This window comes from Rhamphochromis sp. 'chilingali', assembly GCF_963969265.1.
Source record: "Rhamphochromis sp. 'chilingali' genome assembly, chromosome: 12".
Taxonomy (NCBI): domain Eukaryota; kingdom Metazoa; phylum Chordata; class Actinopteri; order Cichliformes; family Cichlidae; genus Rhamphochromis; species Rhamphochromis sp. 'chilingali'.
Window position 1 is genome coordinate 24,014,382 of NC_137939.1, and position 20,313 is coordinate 24,034,694.

The 20,313-nt window shown below is 40.0% G+C and overlaps 2 protein-coding genes across 6 annotated transcripts in view; both read right to left on the reverse strand.

The window, feature by feature from the left end:
• Positions 1-8,066, reverse strand: part of LOC308407911 (IQ motif and SEC7 domain-containing protein 1-like) — a 93,646-nt gene extending 85,580 nt beyond the window's left edge. For 3 of the 4 annotated variants that reach the window (XM_080899866.1, XM_080899870.1, XM_080899869.1), the window contains exon 1: positions 7,379-8,066. In XM_080899866.1, the coding sequence (XP_080755992.1) occupies positions 7,379-7,638 (260 nt within the window). In that variant the 5' untranslated portion in view covers positions 7,639-8,066. Of the gene's footprint in view, positions 1-5,373; positions 5,451-7,378 lie in introns of those variants that run through there. The other variant, XM_080899867.1, reaches the window with a different exon arrangement.
• A 4,638-nt stretch (positions 8,067-12,704) lies between these two features.
• Positions 12,705-20,313, reverse strand: part of nup210 (nucleoporin 210) — a 31,482-nt gene continuing 23,873 nt past the window's right edge. The window contains exons 33-40 of one of the 2 annotated variants that reach the window (XM_080898281.1): positions 19,839-19,975; positions 19,023-19,137; positions 18,555-18,701; positions 17,719-17,969; positions 17,404-17,608; positions 16,604-16,723; positions 14,994-15,074; positions 12,705-13,967 (exon numbers count right to left, since the gene is read on the reverse strand). In XM_080898281.1, coding sequence (XP_080754407.1) covers positions 13,864-13,967; positions 14,994-15,074; positions 16,604-16,723; positions 17,404-17,608; positions 17,719-17,969; positions 18,555-18,701; positions 19,023-19,137; positions 19,839-19,975 — 1,160 coding nt within the window. In that variant the 3' untranslated portion in view covers positions 12,705-13,863. Of the gene's footprint in view, positions 13,968-14,993; positions 15,075-16,603; positions 16,727-17,403; positions 17,609-17,718; positions 17,970-18,554; positions 18,702-19,022; positions 19,138-19,838; positions 19,976-20,313 lie in introns of both variants that reach the window. The other variant, XM_080898280.1, reaches the window with a different exon arrangement.

Sequence of the window (20,313 nt, forward strand, 5' to 3'; positions counted from 1 at the left end):
TCACAACACAACGCACAAAACAATTTGTCTATCTAAACCAGGGGTGCCCAATCCCGGTCCTCGAGAGCTACCGTCCTGCAGCTTTTAGATGCATCCTTGTTCCCACACACCCGAATCAAATGAATGGCTTGTTATCAGGCCTTTGCCAAACATGATGGCATGCTGAAGAGGTAACCAAACCATTTGATTCAGCTGTGTTGGAGTAGGGATGCATCTAAAAGCTGCAGGATAGTAGCTCCCGGGAGCTACTATCCTACAGTCCCAATCCCGAGGACTGGGATTGGGCAGCCCTGATCTAAACAGAAAAGAGAACGGAAAAAGAGAAAAAGGAAGAATTGTTCACTTATTGCTGTATTATGGTGTTTTGTGGATTATTATTATTATTATTTAAGTTCAATAAATGTGTCACTTGAGTTATTTATTTACTTCTCTCATTCATTGTTTCTTATGCTCACGTTACCGTGTTTGATAAGTGCAACCAAGAGGAGTCATAAAATAGTGACTCTGGTTAGTCAAACTGTCTGGGACTCCATTTTTTACAAGATAGGAATGGTTCAGATTTTGTTGTTGAACATTTATTAAAGAAAAGCCAAATCTCAAATGCATTTTAAAAAGAAAATGAAATATCCAACTGCTTTAACTGTCAAACATTTGCTCCAAAGCACAGTTTACCAGCTGCTGAATATATGAAATGACAGTAAATGAATCTATAAAACATATACTGAAAATGCACTGCCTGCCTAAAAATGTTCTTCTTGTTCTCACAGCCCTACAGAAACTATGCAGTCTGTGTCTTGGCAAGTAACCAAGCCTAGCACTGCACATCATCAGCAACTCAAGAGCTTTGCTGCTCATTCACCAGCATTCAGAAGTCTTGTTCGAGCACTGGTGTTTGAAATAATTTCTTGTGTTATTGATTAATAATTGATCACTCAAGAGCACATATGCTTCTTTATGCTCTTCATTTTCAAAGACTGCCTGGAATTAAAAAAAAAAAAAAATTTATTAACAAAGTCTTCTCCCACAGTCGCTGAACTCAAATCTCTAACATGACTCGGAATTTTCCACTGTTGTTTCAGTGCATAATTACATCAGATTTCCAAACATAGAATAACCAAAACATCTACATTCAAATATCTCTTTAATACACTTTGGAAAACTAAAAACTCAAAGGCTGAGTGAAAAAAAAAAAAAAAAGAAGAAGAGTTTCAGAAATGACATATCAGCTGTTTGTCATCTACAGTTGAAGTTATCACACCAGCAATCACATCAGCATCACAAATTTTGTTTACACTCGGTTGGCTATCTGGGCCTGGGACACAGTCTGAATGCTAAATGTGGCCTGGCAGACGCATCCACCAGCTCAGAGATAAGAAATGAAAGTAATAGCAAACAGTATTCTACCCCCAAACCCCAGAGGACCTATTCGGATCACAGTGGATCCACTCTGATTAAAACAGCAGCTTCTACTGCATCACGCATGGAAAAACATTTTTTCGCAAACACTGAAAAGGTTTCATTAAAGGTTTAATTTGTGGCTGTAATTGTTTTAATCGCTTCTGAGACTGACCTGGGACACGTGGCCGAAAAGCTGCCACAGTCTCAACTTAACTGCACATGTAACCACTTATCATTAATGCGTGCAGCGAAAACTTGCAACGCTGTCTTGAAATACGTGTAACTTAATTCCACTGTGAGTACAAGGAATACAAGAAACCATAGAGGGCTGTTAAAAACAAACTCCATTAGGAAAGAAACTATATGGTCAGCATAAATACTGTTGAACTAAAGGGCTGACAAGGCAGGCAACCATAGAGCCAGAAGTAACATAATATGTATGTGACTGTTAACTCTCACCTGAATGCCACACACCGACACTGACTGGGAATAATTCCTATTCTGTTAGTCTTTCTAAGCCACTATGTAGTCACCCAGGTGGACAAGTTTATAAAATAACAGGGTCTGTGCAAACTGGGAAGATTTTTTTTTTATATATACCTTGGCAGTGGCTGTCCATCCTGAGAACCTGACTGACAATGTTACAAGAACCTTTTCTGTAGAGTTCACTGATAAATAGGTTGACTCTTCACCACAGGTTCCACTATCAGTTTCACATCATATTTCCTGCTCTCTCTGTGTTGTGTCCAAAAGAGGACAAAGAGAAAAAAATGTAAAAACAACACAGAGGGAAAACCCGTCTGTTTATAGCCAACCAGAGACACCAGTAAGCAAGGTAATGCGTCATTCAGTAGACTTTTTCCCCTTTTCTTTGACTTGTAGTCCCACAGCTGTTTTACAGTGGTTGTGTTTTTGTTTCTCTCTTCATGGCCCTCTTGAAGTGACTTACAGATGTCATCTTCAGCCAGCAACAATTGAACCTGCCAGCATAGCTCAGCGCTTCCCATATACAGTATGAACAAACATCACAGACTCTATTCAAGATCACTATCTAACAAGAAAAAGGCATGCTGGCTGCAGCAGACAATCAGGAACTAAAAACTATATTTTGACCTGTAATGAGAGCAAAATGAAGTAACACTAAATCCGCTACATATTGGTAGGGATGGGTATCCGGTGCCATAATGGTTCTGACATAAATGGTAGTAACCAGCGCACATTTCGGTGCTTTATTTCGGTGTTTTGTTTTTTTCCTGAAATGTCATACACTTTGGATTCTAGCCAATAATTTAACCTTTCCAAGGATAGTAGGTGGGCCCAGGTACGTACGTTCTCTTAGAGCAGAGCTACAGATTAAAAATGCCCAAGGCGAAGCGGTCAAAAGTCTGACTGTACTTCACAGCAAAAGATGCAAACTTAGCAGCCTGCAACAAGTGCTTCAAGCACATCTACTGCGGGTGTGGTAAATCTCCATTAGCGAGTTAGCGCGGATCGCCCCGTGCATGGGGCTGGATGGTGCTTATCATTTTGCAGAAAAAAAAGAGACTGCTAAAAATAAAAACAAAAGAGGTTTTTGGACAAAGTTTGTGTTCTCCATTCTTTAAGCACCGATTCGAGCACTGTTTAAGCACCTGCACCGTATCAAAAGTACCGATTTGGCACCGGTATCGGATAAAACCTAAACGATACCCATCCCTACATATTGGTACATTTAGCAGGAAGAGTTAGAGGTAATGGCTTTAATCTCAAGAAAAGAAATGAGCAAAACAATGGCATAATGCATCACGTGACCATGCCCCCAACCCCCACCATGCTTTTTCCCCCCTTCCTAATAAAAAGTTTAACACACAGCATGAGCTCAGCAGTTACTTTTCTAGTCTCACAGGAACATATATCTATATCCAACATCTTTCCACAGCATGGTGAATCACACCACATGTAAATTGGGGAAAAGACAACATTATAAATCCCAGTCAACTAATTACATCCAGTTTTCTGAAATTTTGCATTTAAAATATGCAATTGAGCCCTTATCTGGTTAAATATGTGTTAACTACACTTGTTTAAGAACAAATAACAACAAATCTAATATATTAAAGTCAACATTTTACACAGAGGGGATTCTGGAAATCTCTGGTTCACTCCATGAATAAAACCATTGCTAGGTTTTTACAGTGTTGGCTGTAAGTGTTCAGATTAATATTTTGGACTCACAGAAAATTACTATTAAATATTTTTAAGAAACTGACTTCATGCAGCTCTAATCATATAAATTCCATTCCCCAAGTACTTAAATCAACACGATCTTTCTGTGATGGAAGTTGCATGACATTTTATGCTTAAATAGGCAAATGAAGTGCCAGTTTTTCAAGTATCCATTCATTTGAATAACTGTCTAATACATAACACCTATAGTGACATTTTCTTCCAGTTAGTCTGAAACGTACAGAGACAAACTGTCAACATTTACCAGTGCATGACAAAAACATGTTGTTGCCTGTAATGCTTCGCAATCAATTTTAAAAAAGTAAAAACAATGATGCACATGGGGCTGGGTGGAGTTTTACAAAGGTAGTGATCATAATCTTAAAAAAAAAAAAAAGTTTATCTCTACCATTGAATTTCAGGCTTTGCCTTCCTGAGAAAGACAAAACTCAACGAAACCACTCGTTGTCTTCGTGACAAAAAAAAGGTGATCAGACAGTCATATTAAATTACTATAGAGAAATGTTTAAAAACATTGCTTTTGGTTAAATAAAAGCAATTTTTAAAAAAAGGTATTAATTAGTGAGACTTAGATGTAGTCAGATTTTTGACATCTTCAAACAAAAACCAGGCAGACTGTTATTCTAAGTTAAAATAAGCATCTCTTGGAGTTTATATCCAGTATATAGTCATGAGTTGGTGCTCTAGTTAGTTCATGCTTAATATTCTCCTTTATTTCCAAGAAATAAAGGAGAATATCAGAGGGTCAATCTATTCCTCAAGAGGAGACTTTTCACACAGACAACTGGCCTAGTTTTGGGAATTACTTGTTTTTCTGGTAAGGTATTCGCTTTCCTTTTTACTGTACTTTTAATGCTAGTCACTTCCTCATTACGTAACCGGAATGACAACTACCACAGTAAGAGGAAAGAGGACATGCCTGACACAGCAAAGAAAGCTTTGTCTACATTCCCGGCATAATGTAAAAAAGAAAAAAAAGGACAAAAGACTGCGTTGACATGGGGGTGGGGCGGGGGCATGCTTTGCCTCATCCGAAGGATGATTTTCAGGACAAAGAGCCAAAAGGTCTGACGTGCGTGTGTTTAAACAACATTATCATCTGCTGTTTGCAGATAATTTTGATATTCGGGCATGTGATGTTTGATTTGCACTGAAGTGTTTTAAAAGCTCATTGTGATCACAGGGGGCATCAGCATGCATGTTTCTGAGATAGGAGGCAGCTCCTCCTGAAGAAAGAAACGAGTGGAAATGTTGTGTGCCTAGAATGGGGGTAATCATACAAGTCTTACAGCTGCCTTTCATCGGCCAGTATTTGTTGTGACTCAATGACAAGCGCTGGGTGGTAAAAATAGAAAAGGAAACTGCAGATACAAGTAGCAAAATGAGAGCTCTCTGCTGAGCAGCCCAGAAGGATTTTTGATGGAAAATGAGCTTCTTAGATGTGTCAAAAGATGGGAATATTAGTACAATAATTGGTGACATATACAAAAAAAAACAAAAACCAACCCATTACAAATTAGATGTTAGTTTTGCATGGCTAGGATTAATGTGCTAAACTAAAAGCCATCTAAATACTTTGTGTTAACAAGCATGTCAACATCCTAATTTTCTATAAACAAAGTACAGGTAAGGCTGACCGCAATCTTAATATTTTGCAGGTAAATTTTTGAAAAAGTAGATACCTTTTGGTAGATCTTTGATCAATTTAAAAACAAAAAAAAAACAAAAACAATATGCGTGTATACATACCATAACTGTGGCTCATCTAACCTACAGACAAGGACTGCTGTCTCTTGGCATGGGTAATACCAAAGCACCAAGTGGTATCAGCACATCTCCTAGCCTTACGAAAGCTGCTCACTCCTTATGGAGGTATGCACAGATATGGCGAAACAGGAGAACACTCCCAAAGTGGGAATTCCTCAGAGAAACAAGTTACTCAGTAGAAATATATGGGCCTATTTTTCTTGCCGACTGTTACCACTGTCCCTGACCTTGTAACACGGGGGGAACATTATGCACTCCACACTGTATATAAATGCCACTTGTTTTGCACATATTCAACTCTGTATATTTTATATATTTTATTATTATTATTATTATTATTATTATTATTATTATTATTATTATTATATTTTATTTTTTTACTATTTAATTTGTAAAAATGTGTATACACACACACACACACACACACACACACACACACACACACACACAGGAAAATATTTAGTATACACATCCAGAAATGCATACACTATTATATATTGTACATATATTTATTAGTTTCAGGTTGGCCATTCTTGTATTTTGCTCGTTTGTGTTGTTGTGTTTGCACATCTCTGTTGCTTGTGGGGCTCGCACACAAGAATTTCACTCGCATGTGCTGTGCCAGTGTGCCTGCACATGTGATGTGACAATAAAAAAAAAAAAAAAAAAAAGTGATTTGGAAGCATGACTAGACAGTTTAATTTCCAAGCATATGCTATTTAAATCCCATCTTCTCTTTGCTAAAATGACCTTTGCAGATCTTAGAATTAGTCTTGCTTAAGGCATCTGCATTCCTTAAATTACTCACTGCACTTAAGTGGCATTTTTAATCCTGCATCCTCCATAAACCCCACTTTACATTATTAACAGCTGCCATATTTTATCAAGTTCACTGGGTTAATCAGGGGCTCCTCTGTAACCTTTGTGCCAGTCTACCACAACTGGACTCAAATAGTGTTCAGACACTGACAGTACAGAATGAGATGGTGACAGGCTTTTTCCCAGCGAAATCAGCTAGAATACCCACGTGAGATTTATAGATGGGGCTCACTAAAGGTCAGTGTTACAATGTCCCAATCTCATGAGTCTGGCTTTATCAGCTGGCAAAGACATACAGTCCATGAGTCATCAGTATTGATTTGCTGCCAGTGATCTTCATGACACTAACATGCCCCTGGAGATGAAGGTCAAGCACAATCACATGATCCTGCAGAGCGTCAAAACTGAGTTAAACGTCTGCAAGCATTTTGGAGATACAGCCAACAGGGAGTGAAATTCAACACAGAAATGGTACAGGGAGGGTAAGACAGACTGCTAATACAAATGCCCCACAACTATCCTACCTCCTCTGCTCTGCCTGGGGCTTAACCCTTTGGGTCTGTCCTAAACTATTATTGCATAACAGATTCATCCAAAGTAGCATATGTGTGATGTTTCCCAAAGACTGCAACTACTGGTTTCTCATATCAAGGATATTTGGAGGATACGTGTTTGTCTACGCACATGAAACCCTCCTTCAAGTGATCTTTTAAATGAGTTCAAACGATATTCTGCAAGTTTAAAACTCTAATTTTTAATCCAAAAGAACCAGAAAAGGGGGTTTTCTCAAGTGCACAGAACCATGATCATGTTTGTGTACAGCATGTTATCTGCACTAGATCTGCAGACCTCTGAGTGTGTAACTGACAATTGCTGTGCAATTTTTAAGATTTATCTGCTGTTTATTTGACCAACAGACACATAACGATGATGGCTAGTATGGTCACCAACCCATCAGCAACGTTAATAAAAGGAGACCGTTGATTCCCAAAGCAGCAGCTCCGTGTAACTGTGTGCCATGAATGTGGCTCCGCGCACTTTGGCTCTCGTTTAGCATTAATTACTTCACTCACATTTAGAACTTTTTTAAAGACTAAATGAGCAAACGCAGCTCTACGGCATTAATTTAACTTTGACAGAAACAACATAAGATGCCGTTGTGACTTACTTTTCCTGCGTGGCGTGCTCCTTTATGGCTCCCAGCGTGGAGAGGCTGTTGCTGCCCTGCAGCAGCCTGCAGGTTGCCAGGTGCCGCTGGTACTGCTCCTTCAGACAGGCGTTCTCCGAGCATAAGCCGGACACTTGCTGCTCCAGTTCCTCTATCCTCCCCCTCTGCCTCTCCAGCAACTCCTGCTGCGTCTCGATTATTTTATTAAGCTCCTTCAAATATTCCGCAGCCCTAGTAGGGTTCTCCATTGGGCTTTCCATGTCGCTCCAACTGCCGTTTTTCTCCTGCGTTCCCTGTCGTAGCGCAGAAGCCGGGGAGATGGTCCTCTATAGTCCAGGCTCGGGTTTAGGCGCAACAATTCAGTGCGTTGCGCCTTTTACGCCTTGTCATTGTTTTGTTTTGTTTTTTTTAACAAACAAAAAAACAAAAAAACGATGAGGGTGATAATAATCCGAATCAGAAATACTCCCGGCTACACGCGTTTCCAAGTCCCACTGCCACGAAACTAGAAACTACTCACATATCAAGGCTGGGAATGTCAAGCAGGCTTCAACATATCATTCACCCGCATGTGACAGACTTCACCGTGAGGATCCCGGCTGGCTCTCTAAAGTGTGCTCATTCCCCTGTTGGCAACGCGGTATGACATTTTCTATTAGGTCCCTCTCTCTCCATGCCGTTCCCGTGACTTTTCGTAAACAGACGCTTGGCTGACGGAGTGGGCGGGGTTTTCAAGTTTTATGAATCTACCGCTCGCAGGCAGCTGTAATTACTTTTGGCCTAATGCAGGGGGGTAAATGACTGTTGAGTTTGTCAGGAGCTTAATTTTTCCCACCCTTTTCCATTTCAGCGGATCTATTTCCTGTGCACGTCCTCTTCTCTTCTCCAGGCAGGCAGACAACACACGCATCGTCTGTTCTCTCCGACAAGGATTCATATTGCAAAGAGCCGCACGCATTTTGATCAATTTTTGATTAGGCAGAACTTTGTTGCGACTGTGTTTTGCGCTGTAACACAGTCTGGTAGACACAGAGTGCTGCTGCGTCTTCCCTGCAGAGTTGTTTACTATGCTGTTTGTGTATTGCCATTTTCTCCAGCAGGCTATATTCCCCTCTAATGAAATGATCGCGTTAGCAGCAGCATACATTAGTTTTTGAAACAGAAATGACTGATGTGTTCTGTGCATTTGGGACAGGGGGCTGTATATTAAACACGAGGTGTCCCAGAGAAGGCCAAGAGCAAACTGCAGCACCCGACTCTGATGACAGAGGTCGATGCTTAAGTTTCACCTCATTTGTTCGTCACATCCTGCTTTTAAAGCACAGACTTTTAGATGTCGATGTCTAAGAACTGATTCCTGTCCTATATATACTGCTCTAATGGCAGATGCTCATATTAAGCATGATCAAAGTTTCAAATAATGAGGGCAGATATCTGGAAGCTATCCCCAGGAACCAAAAGCTTGGGCTCTAGCCTACCTCGGAGTGTTTTTTTCCTACTGTTGGCTCCTTGTGGTGTTAATAAGTGTGGATATTGTTAATATGGTGTCTCAGGGCTCAGAAGAAAGTTGGGTTAAGGCACGAGGAAAGGGTAGATCAACTTGATGCACACAGATAATAAACTGATGCCCTGCAAGAAGATGAATAAAAATGACTTTCAACTGCAAATCAACAGTATGCAAAGCTACTGTAGAAGAGTCCAAGAATAAAATGGGAGTTGGAATTGAGCACAATGGGTACTCTGCAGGATGTGGTTTTACAAACACGTGTGTATAGGAACTGAGAGGAAGATGGCAGTTTGCTCTTGTAACCATTCCCCCATTGCTGGATTTTTTTTTTTAAGAGAAAAAGAATCAAAGCAACATGCACACTCACACTTTAGTTGTCAGAAACTCTGCTGCTCCAACTCTCTCATAACTCCCTTCTCTCATTTTCTTTTGATCAATTTTTCAAAGCTCCAGTTGAGATGCTGCGTTCGTGGATACAGTTACAGTGCAAATGGAGAGTGCGTCATCCAAGAAACTGAGGGCTTTACCTTTATGCTGCACCACCTGACGGCTGCACTTGGATCATCTGAGATAACTTGTTTTAATGTGGAGACAGAGCATCAGCAAATTCATTCAAACCAGGAGCAGTGGGAAGCAGTTTAAGGACATGCAGTACAGATGGAGTACATTAGGTTTTTCCCTGTGGCTTCCTTATCCACATGGCAGGAGGCCAAGGAGAGCAGCACGAGCCTTGAAATGCCACCCAGAAGGATATACCGTATACAGCTATTAACAGCTGAATGTCGCAGGCTAATGTCACATGTCAGCGCTGCGCAATGCCTTGCTTTATTTCTTACTTCTGAAGCATTTCTCTGTGATGGCACATAATGCCTTCAGGTAAAAATGTATCTCACCAAAACTGCCATTTTACTATCCATTTACAGGTCCCCTCAAGCCAGTGTCTTTTAGAAAAATTAAATTGCCTTTTAGCAAGTCACTGAAGCCCATCCAGCAATGATGAAGCTGCTCTTCAAGTGACCCTGTGTTTTAAAGGCAGAAAGTGGGGATAAAAAGAATCCCACAAAAATCCCAAACATAAAAATTTGATTCCTTTAAACTTTGTCCACAATTACACTATCAAACCACACAGCTCAATTAGCCATACCTTCAACTCCAAGTTGAGTGTACTGGAACTCCTGTTTTGTGGATAAGCAAATGCCAGCAACCACATAGTATTAACCACTTCAAAACGCACTGTCTGTCAGTATTATGCTCTTGGGCTGGCTCCTTTCTTCCTCTGGCTGACCAGTCATACGGCGTTGCCAATGTGGGTGGCAGCCAGTGAGATTTATTTTCTGAAATCGCTCATACAGTATATTTGCCCCTAAACAAACCCAACCCGAAGCCTCTAGGTTCAGCCCTACAAAACATTTACCAGCTGCGATGAAAGAAAGACCCCAATAATCTCACCAGCAGAGTGGAAAACATTTCCTTTTTCCCTCCAAGAGAATACAAAATAGTCTCTACTGAGCCGACAACCACCTCATATAGATGTGCATTTGTGTGATGGATCTGAAATGGCACACGAGAGGAAGCGTAGTAGGTGTTAGAGCGATTTACTCACTGATCTCATATTGCACGAAATATATAATTAAAATCATAAATGCATGAACCAAATGGGGAGTTTTCTGAATGGTGCTTCTGCAATAGTTCAAAACAGTAATAATACAGAGCGAGTTGATTAGCCTGAGTGATTTTATATGAATCCTGAAAATTGAACTTCAGCACTTCTCTCGTCATACTGCCGCAGTGTTGCTTAGGAAATGCATCGGCAATGTATTTACATCCATTATACAGATATGGAAAAAAAAAAAGACTATTAACTACCAATACTGTCATGAGGTCCATCAGCCTCTGATGTCCCTTTTAAAAGAGATCTTCACACACAGTCTTGAAAACATGTGGGAGCTGCCTTATCATTCTTGTCAGGTCTCATTCAGTACCACATCATTGATCCTCTCCACCTCCAGCACAGTGACACATCTGGAACAGTGGCGGTTTTGCTTCACCCGAGACACAACAGCCTGATAGGCAGTTTTTCCACAACCTGTGTCCCTTAATGGCGAAAATAAATTGAGTGTCATTTATCCACGGAAGACTGCCTTAATAAGCCATAAATATACTGTACAGCCACATGCAACTACCTGTTGATGGGAGTAATTTAAGAGACGTTCACTGCCGCTTTTGAATCTCAATGAATTTTAACTGAAGCAGACAGCAAAATAACAACTGCTACCAGTGCCTCCTGAAAGCAGTTATTGAAGTGGCAAGGCAGTCAAAGGTTGGTGGGTTTGCTTACACAACACACCGGTTAAATGTTTCCTTTTTCTAAGGCAGCCAACATCTTAAGCATACCCACGAGCCCCCGTTGTGGCCACAGCAGCTGGTGTTCCTGAGCTTTCTCATAAACAGCTCTCAGGCATGAGTTGAGGCTTTGTCTGTCTAACACCCCCTTTGAGAAATAAGGAGCGTGGGGGAAATAATGCAAAGACTATAGCTGGAGCTGAATAAGTCCCACTCAGGATTCTTCTTCTTGTGCAGCAGTTTACATTGGTGAGGGTTTATGTCTCACAATATGGTTTCCACTGAGCCCTGGGACTAGCCTAACAACAACACTGGAGCTGAAATGATTTAATTAACAGAGCATCAGAAAAATAATCTTTTCTTCTTCTTTCTGTTGCTTCCTTTAGGGGTCACCACAGAAGATCATCTGCTTCCATCTCACCCTATCCCTAGCATCCTCCTCTGTCTCTCCATCCCTTTGCATGTCATCCTTCATCCCCCTGTCCAATAATCCACAATGTCAGAAATGTGCCTTCAGTTCTTAAATGTAAGAATTGTGTGCCTTTCCTTATTATACATCATCATGATTTTACCATTTTTTTATTTACAAGGCATTTACTTACACAAGGCATTTAATCAAAACTGCTGTCAGGCTCGTTAGCTGCAGTCCTAAATAAGATGAAGTCGTAAATTACTAAAAAGTGCACATGTCGACAAAGTGAAAACCCCTAAGAGCTACTTTTTGGATTGTAGTGTATGTGTGCCACGACTGATGTTCTGCTGCTTTACAAACGATCCTGTGGTGCACGGTCTGCTCTGCTCACCTATTTGGGTTTGCATTTGCTGACATGCAGGCGGCTGCTGAGGGCATACAAATAAGCCAGGTGACCGAGTCCCACCACGGCAGCCCAGAGCAGTGTTACAGACAGATGGGAGATATTTGATCAGTGGCCACAGACCTTTACATGTCCTGAGGGAGCCCAGGAGAAAGACGCCCCACCTCACCCCCCCCCCCCCCCGTCTGTTTGTGTGAAATAAGGCGAATGCGTGTATAGAGCGTGCTGGCCTTTGGATACGTGGGAAGTCAACCGTTGCTAATGCAAAAATCGTCCTCCTTTCTTTCCTTCTACTGCTATTGATGTTTTGCAAAACTAATCGTGTTCAAGTAGTTTACAATTTACTGAGAAGTTAAAAATATGCAACTTCAACAACACTGAAAAGGATAAGAACGTCATGTCATCAAAAAGCAACAAAGAGGAAAACAAAATGTATTAATGAGCACATTAATGAAACGCCGATGCAGAAATCCACAGCGAGTTGCAAAATTGCCAAATGTGAGTGACAGAATCGATGTTTCTAGTTTTCTGCATTTTGAATTATTCAAAGAAGACAATGCTTTCTGTAAGTCTTTGCATCTGCCACAATTATACTAAACTGACAGCATGTGGAAAGAAGAGAAATTCACAAAAGGTTTTTGATGAATAATTCTGACAACAGTGAACAGAAAAAGTAAAAACTTTAATCAGCAAAGAGGAGAGTATATTCACACAAATTCATAACTGCATCATGTGCTAAATGCAGGTCAGATGTGACAGTAAGGCATGGATCTGGAAAAAAAAAAACAAACAAACCCAGATGGCTAGCATAAATACAATTCCTGGTCGTTAATTTTTTTTTCTTCACATACAAAAATATGGCATTTAAAACAAAAATCACACATCAAATGTTCAAGCAATTCAACAATGCTACAGTAATCTTGTTCAGGATAAATGGGCTGTAGGAATAAACAGAAGCATTACATTTTCAGAAATGAGACCTGGTCACATTTGAGTGCTTTTTGCAATCAAGCAACACTGGGATAAAAACTAAATGACAGTTCACATTTCGTTGCCGTTTCACATTAATGAATCAGACAGAGGCTGGATGCATTGTGGCTCGAAAATCAGTAATATTGAAAAATGGGAAAAATCAAACTCCCCCCAAAATGCCCTAAAACAGAAGTAGTCCAACCTTTTCACGGTCAGTAATATGCACATTTAAAGGGTTCATTATCTTTGTGGATGGATTCAGTGGACGGCACTTTTCCTCAAAATGTATACACTACAACATTACAGAGAACAACATCTGCTCGTAAAAAATAAATATTTTCAAACTAACAGTTGATTTCTGTCTTATAAGAGAATGTGGTTTATCCTGAGTTACTGCATTTTACACTTCAATTTAGTAGCCAAGCAAACAAAAAGAAAAAGAATTATGAGCATAAACTAAAAGTTTTTAAGTGCGCTCCTCACTGGGTGTCAGTCAATGAAGTGGTTTTGTATAAAAAGCTATTTTCATGGCAAACCACAAAAATACATACAGGATATGTAGAATTGTGCACACACATATAATTTATATTTACTTCCACACACATAAGCAAACACACAAGAAAACTGGAAAACAGCCCTATAATAATCTTGCATCGCCTTTTAACTGATCTTCCACGGTAGAAATTGTTTCATTTATGCATCTGTACCAACATTTCAAAACAAAGATACTGAGATTTTGCTGTCACCTCCCCACAGCATTCATCCTGAGGGACAGAGGCACATTCTCTACACTTTAATGGCCTGGGGTGTTTTCATTTTAAGGAGGAGAGACTAAGCAGCCGGCTTCATCAGGACTTGTAGTCTGGGGAATAGAGCCGGTACCTGGGGCTGCTGTTCAGGCTGGTTCCGGGTAACGTGCGGTTGAAAGAATTTGATAATGGTGAGTCTAAACCTGAAGAGAGAAATGTTAAATAAAGAGTGTAAACAAGGCATCAAGAGCCAAATGGCACAACCACTCTGTGTGACACAAACCACAAGTGGAAGAAGTCTGTTAGAAGTTATTAGTAAATAAAAGCAATCTAGAAAACACTACATAGTTTAAATGTCATTTAACCAGCATAATTTGACACGCTAACACATACATCTTATATCAACACTCCAGCTTCCTTCAAGACAAATGAGTCTGTAGAATGATAAATAATTTATGCTTTAGGTTCACATCCAAATGATCTTTATAACATGTTGAGGTGACATCAGTACAACCAGGCTAAGGGGGAGGGAAATACTAACAGCTGATCATGTCCAACTGAAAAGTAATCAATTACTCAACTGGTTAAAAAGCTTTGACTCAAGTTGGAACATATTGTGCACTTCTGGAAGAGTTACACTGTAAAATCACTTTAGCTGTTGTTAATCTAACATGTTTAGTTGTCTTATACTAACAAATTTCCAGGGAAAACACTACCTAGGCTACTTTTATGCTTATATTTCACTTATTCTGAGTTACTACTATTGCACTATAGCACTGCTGCTGCCAATGGCACCTCATTTCAATAATTTCACAGTACAAATTAAGACGCATCTCATCAGTGACAGCAGTTCATTGGAAAATTATTTTTTCCTCATATATTGTTAGAAATACCATCATTGCCAATTTTAAATGGACCTCCGGTGTCCATGTTTTTTGGGGGGGGGGGGGGGGGGGGGGGGGGGGGAGAGAGAGAGAGAGAGAGAGAGCTATCACCCAGAGCCCAAACAATAGTCCACACTAAGATGCCAACTTCAGATAATGTGGGGAGCTGTGTAAAGCTGCATAAGGGGGCTACTTTGAAGGGGACAGTAGCCAAATTAAAATCCGATATCTTTCTGCTTTTTAGGCACAGTCAGCTTTTTGATCAAGCTGTATATTCTCATGAATGTATGTTCTCATCTATTTACAAATCGCTGTTTGGGTAAAGTCACAGTGACATTGCCCTACCTGAGACTGGTGACGACGGTGTCCTCTGGATGAAAGCAGGATGATAAGTTCGTTCCCTTGGCGTGAACACCGAGTGGAGGACTGCCCGGGGGGGATACATTTAAAAACATGAGTGTTTGTTGACCTTCCTATATAAAAACTCTTAGCCACAAAACATAGTATTACAACTTTAGGTGCTTTAAATTATGACCACCACTGATAACTGACTGTCAAGTTAAAGAAGTACTTCACTGTGAAAGAACTTGTACCACTGCAATACACTGATGCATCAGCTTGTGTTTGAAGGATTTAAAATTTTAAAATACAAAACATGTTAATAGCTTTAATGGATGTTCCAGTAACAGTGGAAAAACCTTGCTTGTACACAGTCTGGATAATGAGTACTGTAACTTTCCTTCAGGCTCTGTGCTTTTAGCATAATTAATTTTGACAAAGAAGTACCGCATTAAAAAGATGCAAAGTCTCAACTTTAATTTTGTTTAAGACGTCAGTATTGAAAGGGTTTCATGTGAGATGCACCCCTCAGGGCACAAACAGTTATTCAAAAGTATTTGGACATTTTCCTAGTTAATGTTCTTTGGGCTGTGGTTCTGTCTCATTCACAGAAGACTCCCTTGTGGCTCGAAGTTGATTGATATTTGAGAATTGATGCGACTTCCACAGGAAGGACAAATCATTTTAGAGACTGGACTACACCTACGTAATCATGACCCGTTTCCCTGTCAGTGGTCATAGTACAACTTCATGACCATACCCTCAAACTGATGGCGAGCTTCACAAATAGAAAAGCCTAGTTGGTAAAATGATCCTGCCTCAAAATGATAGACTGTAGTGTAGAAGAAAAGGGGAAAAGAAAAAAAAGGGGGATAAACTCAAAGCATGACACCTCATCTGTCAGAGAAGGTGGTGCATCCGTTATGGTTGCCTTATTGATTTCAAGGCTGACAGAGGCAACAGGACTGTAGAGGTGCACAGGAGCATTCTGTGTGCAGTGATTGAGTCAAATCAAAACTAATTGGTTGCTTCGGCTGTACTTTTGGGATCGCTGAATGATGAAACATCCTAAGAGCTTTCTAGGCTGAGCACTTGGAATAGCTTTGATTCATCAGTAAATATTAAAACATTCCAATGTGCCTCAACCTAAATGAAGAGCTGACTCCAAGCAGGGTTACCCCCACAACAAGCTGGAGCTGAGGGTGGATCTAAAGAAACGCATTAAAGTGTAAGTTGAGACAGTCGAGGAGTGCAAAAGTTTTCCACAAAATACTCAATGACATTTTAATTGGCACTTGTACCTGTGATGTCTTTTACATGGGTTACAATTCAAACAGCAATTTTTAAACCTACTAAAATGCATATTTTGTAGTATTTTTGTGCATGAGAATGTGCACAGAAATCGATTCCCACTCCCTAAAAAAGTAACTGTCCAAATACTTATGGTTTGGTCTGTGAACAGCTGTCGAAAAGGACGATTTTGGTACACTCCAGGTACATAAAAATATTACTTTGATGACAGAAAACAAACTAGAGTGCAGTTCTTTAAAATGTGATCTAACAGGTCCTCCAATTATGTAAGGCTTAGTAATTCCAACAAGAATAAGGCAACCCACCGATTATGAGGATAGCTGTACCAGCCAGCAGAGCGAACAGGGTGCAGAACATCATCTGGTAGGAGTTTATGAAGCTGTGGAAGGAGTGGCCCCCCTCCATATAACCAACTGGAGAAGCAGCTGCTCTGAGAGAGAGAGAGAGAGAGAGAGAGAGAGAGAGAGAGAGAGAGAGAGAGAGAGAGAGAGAGAGAGAGAGAGAGAGAGAGAGAGAGAGAGAGAGAGAGAGAGAGAGAGAGAGGCGTTTGAGATAACAAGCCCATTTGAAATGCTGAAATCACACAACACACTCAACATATTAGCTACGGCAGAAAGGATAATGATGTTGTTACAACACTGGTGATGTCTGATACCTGAATGGAAAGATGGTTACTAAAAATATGCCATGTCAGTGTCCTCATTTCCCACAGATGGCAGGGCTGGTTACGTGGCTGGCATTGATTACTTAGCAGTAACCCATTTAAACAGCTAATTACCTCAATACAGAAGGTTTTTTTTACATTATGGCCACATTTCTATTTTCTGTTCAATTGAAGGGTAAAAAAACAACAAACTGTTAAGCACTGTACGTTGAGATGTGCATTTTCTGTCATTGAACAAAATGATGATATGTATTAAAAATATAAGATTAAACAATGTGAATCATTTACGATGAACTATGAGTAGCTTCACATTTATAATAATACATTGTGAAACAACCCAGCTACATTTCCTGCAACATTACACATAAAATACACTTAAAGTAAAACGACAAGTTTGGCTTTAGGTTCTGTGGATTCTCATTTGCACTGTTAATATCTGACCTTGAATTGCAGCATTGGGATCAGCTACGTGAATCAAAGTGACTGGGATGACGAGATTCTGGTCGGAGGAAGTGCTGCTTATAGAAATGGAAGCAGAAACTGCTAAATGGGGGTCCACAGCACTGACGGTGTACTTTGAGAAACTGGGGAAGTTATGGTGTACCTCCTTCTCTTGGACAACAATGTTGGGAGAAGTAGACGCCACCTAAAGATACCACAAAGTGATGCATGCTTCTAAACATCATATCTTAAGTTCACTAAAACATGGAGAATTAAATTAGAATAGCATTATTTAGCTTTAAAAACATATTGTACCTCCACATTGGACAGGGCTGCAGTAGGGCCATAGACTGTGAGTTCAGCTGATGGGTGTAAGTTTGAGAGCAGCAGCTCAGTCTGGTCTGAGTACAGGCCTGGCTCAATTGGCAGTCTGGCACTGACTTGTACCCCAGAGAAAGTACTGCCCTCCAGGCCTGCCTTCACCAGCAGGTTGGTCATGGATACGCTGAGCACGCGGGTCTGCTGGTCAGTGATGGGCTGCAAGGTCATGGAGCATGTGTAGAAGCCTGAGGCATTGGACACAAGTAAAGGTGATGGTTAGAGATAAATTACTAATGTGTACATTTGGTACAAGACCTGATCATGAATACCACCATGCATGTGAGCCCTGATATAACTTTGGTTACAAAAAAGATGCCAGGTACATACAAGAAATATGTATTTTTCCCCTTTAAACTCTGAATATCTGAGAAAGTATCACTTCACAATCACATAGTTCTATTAGAAACCCTTTAAAATTCAGCTGAATGGTTACAACCTCATGAACACACTGTGGATCCCATTGTACATAAGCCAGCAACTAGGGAGAAGTCCCAAAATCCCAAACACAATTAGACCAGTGATTTCAGGCAACAGGGCATCTGCTCGGTTCAATACATCACCCGGACAACTTTTATAGCCCCTGCTAAATTCGTTGTATGGGCAATGCAGGTATTGATTATGCCCTTGTAAACAGTACTTTCCTACCCCCTTTGCACACCATACACATAAAAAAATAAAAAATAATAACCTATGTAGTGGGGAGGGAGGTTATGTTTTAAAAGTATCTTTTAATTTAAGGGGGGGGGGGGGGGGGGGGGGGGCTCTCTTACCAATGCTGGGGTCAAAGGTGACGTGCGTTTTAAAGACGTCATTAGCAGAGAAATCGACAATGTCGCTGGTAAAGCTGAGATGGCAGTTTACAGATGTTTCTGGCTGCAGCTGTGAAATAGCTTCAATCTGGTTAGAGGAACAGGTTCCTGTAGTTTAGGACACAATAGAACAAGAAATTTGTTATTAAAAAAAATAAAAATAAGACTTCATGAATCTTTACATTTATATAAGGGGGGAAAAAAATCCAAAAACAACAATAACAGAAAGTTTTGATATTTGGGATGTCTGCTAAAATGGTTTCTCATATAGAGATGATTTACACAGCTTCCATATCTGCACTATAACGTGATTATTGGGTGAAAGAGCTAGCATGGCTGTGTGAAAGTAATAAATTCCTATAACATTTCTTCTAAAACACACAAATAAACATTTAAACAAAAACAAAAAACTAAATATGAGTTCAATACCAATGAGGTTGGTTCCTCTTTCTTTGGTTGTCAGGAGAACCTTTGTCTCCTTGCCATTCCTGACTGGTGTAGCCTGTGCCATAGCTGCTGTCCGTGTAGGAGTTTCCACTACTACCTACAGAGGCATAGAGAAAGACACAACAGCTAAAGGAAAATCCAAGGAAGATATAAGTGTGTACATGGAATAATCACACTGAAATTTGCATTCACTAGTAACCGTTTACATCAATCAAATCAAACCGTCGGGGAAGCAAACTAATTAAAACACAGCTGAGTGCTGAATATAACATTCCACCCACTTGTTTCAAAGACTTTCTCACACTGATAAAAAAAAAAAAAAAACCAACATCTTAATTCAGTTCCTTTTAAAATGCATGTGAGCTCTTTTCTGTTTAAGATAGATAGCCAACATAAAAACATTTTAACTGCTCTAAAAGCAAATATTCATTAAAAATTGTGGTCACATTCAGGGGGAAGGAGCATGATTTAAAGAACAGCAACATCCAGAGAGCCAATTAATCCTTTCCACGCACCGTGTACAAGAATCCTAACAACAGCATTTCATGCGCACACATTATGCATAAATTAAGTGTTGTGGAAGTGATGATGGATATGCAATCCACTTGTTTTTAATTTTTGTTATGATACATGTCTAGAGGATTCCTGCAATATTCTGCACTAGTAGAGGAACAAATGTATAAAGAGCAGCGAAAGATCAAAATGGTACTGCATGCATAATTAGAATTCTGTTTATTAGTGCACATTCATTAAAGCCATGGCTAAACCACATACCAAGCTGCACTATAAGTAACATACCTCTCTGTATGTTTTCAAAATACCAGGTATCTCATAGTACACAGTAGCTGTCCCAGAGTCTCTAGCTACAGCAGCTCCAGTTTTAGGGTCCACCTGAAGAACACCATCTGCAGTGGAGCTCCAAGTGCCATGAGCACCTACAGAGAAGGCAAAGATAATATTGTGCTTTTAAAATATGTACAGTACACTTAAATTCACGTAAATTGGTACTCCTTTAGTTATTTTTGTGACATAAAAAGTAGGGCTGGGTATCGTCACTGATTTCTAGAATCGATTCGATTCTGATTCACAAGGTCCCAAATCGATTCGATCCACAATTCGATTCAATTCGATTTGAATATGGGAAATTTTGACAGTCAGAAATATTATAATTCAGATCAGTAAATTGACATATTTTTGTATCTATAAAAAGGAAGTTGACACACGCAAGATTTTATCAAATCATCACACAGATGCCTTCGTGTCAAAGTAGCTG